At 45.7% G+C, this 6,799-nt stretch overlaps 1 protein-coding gene across 1 annotated transcript; it reads left to right on the forward strand.

Moving 5' to 3' along the window:
• The first annotated feature begins 729 nt into the window (after nucleotides 1-729).
• On the forward strand, nucleotides 730-3,654 carry pim2 (Pim-2 proto-oncogene, serine/threonine kinase). The gene is made up of 6 exons (XM_028010993.1): nucleotides 730-1,261; nucleotides 1,925-2,076; nucleotides 2,377-2,585; nucleotides 2,661-2,830; nucleotides 2,905-3,081; nucleotides 3,155-3,654. Exons 1-6 carry the CDS (start codon nucleotides 1,213-1,215, stop codon nucleotides 3,301-3,303), a joined length of 906 nt encoding a protein of 301 aa, XP_027866794.1. The 5' UTR covers nucleotides 730-1,212; the 3' UTR covers nucleotides 3,304-3,654.
• Nucleotides 3,655-6,799: the final 3,145 nt, after the last annotated feature.

Consider the following 6,799-nt stretch of genomic DNA (forward strand, 5'->3'; position numbering starts at 1 on the left):
CGGTTCTGAAGGACCGGCCCAAAGCTGCAGGTTCCCCTGATGAAGGAGCTCCAGTGAGGAATGGTGATGCTGCCTGTCTGGGTTCAGCAGAACCAGAAGTCCGGTCCGGTCTCATTCATAAGAATATTTAACTTATTTATAAATGTTAGAAATATTTCTAAATAAACCCAGAAACTAAAACTGTCTCCACTCGGACCCTACAAAAATAGTTTTTGCACTTTAGATTTAATTGTTGTTGTAAAGATAAGCAGCATGAAAGGTTGATTCTGAAGGAAGTGACGTCATGCTGCCTTCAGGGTCCCTCTGACAAAATGAGGCCAATTGTGGAAGTTGAGAAACTTTCAGAACATTTCAGATCAGCATAAATGTAATGCTTGAAATTAGTCATTTAAATATGTTTACATTACATAACCCTTAATAAAGAGCTAATGGATGGATATGTGTTCATTTAAAAACATGAAAAGATAAGAAGAAAAAAATGGAACCTTCATTGTAGTTGAAAATCACTAATAGTAAAATTTTGTTTCTTTTATGGAAATGTTTTGTACATTTCTGTCAATTTTTTACACAATTTAAAGCGAGAAGCTCTAATTTGCACAACAGGAAGAAAAATATTAAATTATGGAGCCTAATTAGATTTTCCAGGTTAGGTGTTGGTTAAATTTGGATTACTTACGACTCCCTCTTGTTCCCTGAACGCATCAGCAGCTTCACAAACCGACAGGAAGCTTCGTGCGCGTCGGAGTAACCGCCGCGTGTTTTTTAAAGCTGTGCGCGTGTTCAGTTTTTGTAGCTGTGTGCGCGCGCGCACTGATGTTTGAGAGGAAATCGGCCTCGAGCTTCCCGGCAGTTTATCAGCACGCGCTCCCCCGCCTCGTTGATCTCAATTCTACAAATTCTTCCCCACGCGCTGTTTGAATATTCATGAGCTTCAATCCGATTGGCTGCTCAGTTCAAAACACTGAGCACACTGTGAGACGCTGATTGGATGAGGAGCACGGGGTGGGCGTGGCCGCAGAAAAGCTATAAAGTGTGAAGCTAGACCTGCGGCCAGCTCAGGACGGGATCATTTGGCTCTGGACCAGCAGAACCTTCCGGGCCCTGAAACTGACACATCGAAGCGGGAAAAACCCGAACCGAGCCTTTTGGACCGATAAAATCCGAGGAGACGCCGTGGCTATGATCCGCTCCCAGTGAGCCGAACTCGGGGAGATGTTGGAGAAAAGGTCCGCGGATCCGAACTTGGAGGACAAACGACGCGGTAAGCGCAGGTTTTTCTTCTGAGTTTGATATTTTATGAAGTGCTTTGCGGTTTCTGACCTATAAATGTGCTATATAAATAAAGTTTACTTGCATTCCTATTTTAAGATTCAAAACCGGTTCCGGAAAATCTGGTTCTGGTCCAGTAATTCGGTTTTTTATGACGTTTCTTTTTCTTTTCTTTGCTTTTTATTTATTTTTTTTTTTGATTGCGCCGTGGTGAAGTTGGCTTCTGATTGGTCGCTTTAGTAAAGGGCTATTTCACCGTCTTTAATGAATCACCTTTGATCGGTTCCGGTTCGGCATCAAACATGGGCCAGATTGTGATCCATTCACTACAGTTGTGAGGTCCAAAAGATGGTTTCCGTTCTGTTTTTGGATCTGAACCGTTTTTCTGGTCTCTGGCAGCAGAAGTTGGACTGAACAGAACAAATATTATAAATCCCGGATCTTTTTATAAGATTCACTGTATTTATGTAAAACATTAAGATGGAGTTTATTGTTTCACCTGTCGCTTTAAACGATGTTTATTGCAGAATAACTTAGTTTCTCTAACTGGACTGAACCAGAACCTTTTTCCTGAGTTACAATAATATAGTCCAGGTATATATATGTGTGTGTGTGTGTGTTGGGGGTTCTGATGTGGTTCTGTGTTCTGATCCAGGGAAGGAAGCCTTCAGCCTGCGGTACCGCTGCGGCCCTCTGATTGGCAGCGGCGGCTTCGGTTCCGTGTTTTCGGGTCACAGACTCTCAGACGGACTTCCGGTCGCCATCAAGCAGATCTCTGGGGACCGGGTCCAGCAGTGGGCCAGACTGGTGAGGTTCACTTCCAGAACCAGAACCAGTTCAGTTTCCACCTGAACCCAGGCGGCTGCTGCCCTCTGGTGGACAGGCAGCAGAACCGCAGGAGGGGGGTTCCCACGGAAACCTGTGATGTCATTGTTCCATCAGTGGGTTTTCCCCAGTGATGCACTGGTTCCTTAGCCTGGGAGCCCCCCCACAGCCTGACACCGGTTCTGGTTCTGATCCGTTCGGCCTAGTTCTGGTTCTGTAGTGAGTGAAATGGTTCCTTTGTTTTGTGTTTTTTTTTAACTCTCACGTCTTTCTGTCCCGCAGCCCGGCGAGCTCGGCCCGGTTCCCATGGAGATCGCCCTGCTGCAGCGGCTCTGTGAGGTCGGAGGTCACGGCGGCGTGATCCGGATGCTGGACTGGTTCGAGGCGGAGGGGCGGGGCTTCCTGCTGGTGATGGAGCGGCCGCCGCAGTGCCGGGATCTGTTCGACTTCATCACGGAGCGCGGTGCGTTGCCCGAACGCCTCGCTCTCAGGTGGGTCCGCGCTCGTTACCTTGGCGACGTGCCGCCGCCTCGGCCACGCTGACGTCCCAGCTCCGCCTCCCGCAGGTTCTTCAGGCAGATGGTGGAGGCGCTGCGGTTCGTTCACGCGCACGGCGTCGTGCACAGAGATGTGAAGGACGAGAATGTCCTGGTGGACACGCGGACGCTGGAGGTCAAGGTCATCGACTTCGGCTCCGGCGCGCTGCTGAAGGACTCTCCGTACGACGAGTTCGAAGGTACGGAGCCGTGCGGTGGGCGGGGCCTAACAGTTCAGTTGGTGGGCGGAGCCTCACCTGTCCCCTCCCTGTAGGTACGCGGGTCTACAGCCCACCCGAGTGGGTCCAGTCGCGGTCGTACCACGCCGAGCCGCTCACCGTCTGGTCGCTCGGCGTCCTGCTCTTCGACATGGTGTGCGGCGACATCCCGTTTGAGCGCGACCAGGAGATCGTCGAGGCCACGCCCTTCTTCACTCGCCGCGTCTCTAAAGGTAAGCGCCAACCCGCCGCACCCTGATTGGTTGAGGCGTGCGTGGCGCTGACCGTCTCCGCCCCTTCCTGCAGAATGCCAGGCTCTGATTGGCTGGTGTCTGTCCCTCCGGCCGGAGGACCGCCCCTCGCTGGAGCAGATCCTGACCCACCCCTGGATGGAGGCGGGGGAGGAAGAGGACGAGGAAGAGGAGCGCGGCTCGCTGCCCAGCGCATCTCTGTGAACTGGGTCGGAACGGAACAGGAAATAAATCACTTTATCTTCGCTGAGACGCTCCTCATCACTGATGAAGAGTCTTTATTTATGGATTATTTATTATTTCATCAGTTCCTTTTTCATCAGAGGAGGAAAGCTGAACTGACAGATTTTTGCTTTTTTTTCTCATTAAACCTGATTTTAAGTTTCGCTGACGTCTGGACATTGGTGGCGCTCCGGAGGCGGCGGCGCTCGGTAAATACCTGTGTATTCCTTCAAAGTGGCTCCGCTGCCACTTGGTTCTGTTTATTTACATTAAATAACAAGTTCTGGATCAGAACCAAGATCCATGTTTGAATAAAAACATTTTCAGACTCTGGTTTGTTTCAAATTCAGAATTAGTTTATTAATCTTTATTAATTAATTTATTAATGAAATGTTGCTGTAAATCATTTCTTTACGTTCTTCAGTTGTTGAAGATGGCAGGAAGGATCTCCTGTAGCAGTCTGTGTTACAGCGACTCTGAAGAAGACTCTGACTGAAGACGCTCAGGGTTGGACAGAATCCTTCTTTGCTTCATCATCACCAGAGGATCCACAGTCAGAACCAGAACAGAACCAGACTTCTTATTCAGGCTGTTGAGCCTCTTAGCTCCTGGTTCTGGTTCTGGTGGTTCTAATGGTTCTGATGGTTCCGGTGGTTCTGATTCTGGTGGTTCTAATGGTTCTGATGGTTCCAGTGGTTCTGACAGCAGGTCCAAACCCTGAAGGATTTTCTCTTCCTCCATCTCTGTGGTCCAGACGAACATCCGGGTTTTTATCTTCCTCCACTTCTTCTCCCATGATGGAAACAGGGTTTGACCTTTGACCCTGTTCCTCCTGTAACCAACAATCATCTCCTTTGTTTTGTTCACATTTCAGATGATTTGACTGTTCCTTCACTTTTGACTTGTTTTCTATAAATGGTTTTTGTTCTGCGATCAGCACTGAAACATTTCACTTACAGCTCAGTGATGCTTGGCTGTCGCCCCCTGCTGGTCACTAAAGGGTTAGAAAGATGCAGATTCTTCCAGTTGGATGTATTTTGATACTCTAGTGCAGTGGTTCTCAAACTTTTTTCAGTGATGTACCCCCTTAAAAATATAATTTTAGTCAAGTACCCCCTGACACTGGCAAAACATTTTTGGAACAAAAAAGAGGTACAGTGCCGTCTTTTTCACTTTATCTGTACTTTCAGCAGCATTGCTGCTACGCTTTAGCCACGTCTCCATAGTTACAGTGTAATCATGATAACGACAGGTCGTTGACGAGTGCCCTGGGTCCGTGGGTCAAACTAACTTGGTGGGGGGGTCCGTTTTATTTTAAAGGATATTGAAACTAAATACTGAATATAAAATTCAGTGCATGAACACACATTTATATTTTATCGAACTTTTTACAAAATAATTTTTCCCAAGACTTATTATGAGGAGCCTACTGATTTTTTAAAGATATTTTGAAAAGCTTCACGTACCCCCTGCAGTACCTCCACGTACCCCCAGGGGTACACGTACCCCCATTTGAGAACCACTGGTCTAGTGGAATCAACCTCATCAGAGGGCAGGAAGTGATGTCAAATATTTGATTTTTTTTCTTCCAGTTATTAATTTACTTTAATAGATTTATCATCTCTTGTCTGATTTAGTTTTTTGTCAGAAATGAGGATGAGTTTATGATTTGAGTTTTGTATCTCATGAACAAGCACAGCTCGTTACATTGATACGATTCCTTTCATTAATTTAGCAATCACAGAGTTAACCTACATAACCTACGTTACCTTGTTTCCTTACTGACTGAAGCTAAACTTAAGTGGCTTTTTATGCGTTTATCCTTTTCCTTCACTGCAGCTAACTTCCTCAGTAGCGCCGTTGTTCTGTTACCATGGATACCTTATACAGAACGATGCCAAAGCAAAACAGTATTTACAATAAACAGAGTAACTACATTCAATTGGCCTTTTCTAGCTTTGTTAATTTTACTTACAATTCAATAAACATCCTTCAACCTGATTGGTTCACAGGGAACATGAACAGATGACTTATTTAAAAACAGTAAACTATTTAAAGCACCTATTTACAGTCAGAAAACCACAAAGTGCTTCGCAGTAGAAATAAAAACGCAGTACCAACATAATACTTTCATCCACGCCGGAACCATCAGCATATGGAGGAACTTTCCTGCCATAATCCAAGAGCACACATTTTCAGTCTGAGGCCTTGATTACACGGCAACAGTTTCTGGTGAAATTGGAAGTTTTGTTGGTTTGTTCTGTACATGTACATGAAACCACCGAATGTTTCCTCTGAAACGGCACAGATTGAAAACGGTACCAGAGTGCAGTGGTTCTGAAACGTACCGGTACCGTTGTCTTGTAAACAGAATAAATGGATTTTTTCTCTCAGGGAATCTCTAGCTAATGCATAGTATGACGCAACACATGGCTGCTTCCTACAATCCACAGAAGAAGAAGAAACTACTGACAATGCTGGTGTTACTACAATTAATGTTCCCCCATCAGATACGTTCCCTCAGCGTCTCTTCACCGCCCTGGTGGTAAAATACACACCTAGAGAACTACGGACTCCGTGAAAGCTCAACGTGTTTCAGCGAAGTTATCCCACTTTTTTCCATCTGCGCCCTAATCAGACGCACATAGTGTGTGATTTTCCCCAGTATCTGGGGGAACGGTACCTGATGGGGAAACCCGAATCCACGTGCCTTCAAGTAGAACTTTTTTTTAAACACATGCGCACTTACAGTAGTTTCAAAGAAGCTAGCACCAACTAGTGGCGTGGCGAAGGATTACACCTTTCTGATGTACCGTTACTGTATAAACAAAGACTGTAATTAAAACGTCTTCATGTAAATGTAATAACAGAAATGGAACAAAAATTCCATTTTCATATTTTTGTGTAAACAGGGCCTGAGATCAGGAATTCATGTCTTTCTTCTCAAAACTTGTAACTCAAAACTATTCCTCACGCTCAGACTGAGTCCCGGTCCCAGTCCTCTCCCTCCCTCGTTCATGTTGAAGGTTAAAGGTCGCAGTGTGTCCCACATCTGCCCATCGCCCATTTTGGGTCCTATTTCCGACCTTACACAACCTCCGCATTTTTACAGACTTCCAAGTTCATCTCGCTGCAGCAAACAGAAGGGCGGGACGGACCGCTGTCAGTCTCAGACCTTATTTGGAAATGGGACCATTGAACTCCAGAAGTGAAGGGGGCGCTATTTCCTATTATTAATTCTGGCATTACTGGAACCGTAAAAGATAAAGTCCCTCACAAAACACCATACATTTTCATTTCCATTAGGAAGTAGAGCTACTTAAATGAGATAAACAAAACCTGAAAGTGGTTCCAGTTTCAGAGACTTTATCTTTTTAGAAGACCCAGCGATCTTTGGGTTACCCAACCAGAGGTTGTGTACAACCAGTTAGGTAGAGGTTGTTGAGTTAAAATGTTAAAACTTAACATTTTAACTTGA

Source organism: Xiphophorus couchianus, chromosome 24, assembly GCF_001444195.1.
Source record: "Xiphophorus couchianus chromosome 24, X_couchianus-1.0, whole genome shotgun sequence".
Taxonomy (NCBI): Eukaryota; Metazoa; Chordata; class Actinopteri; order Cyprinodontiformes; family Poeciliidae; genus Xiphophorus; species Xiphophorus couchianus.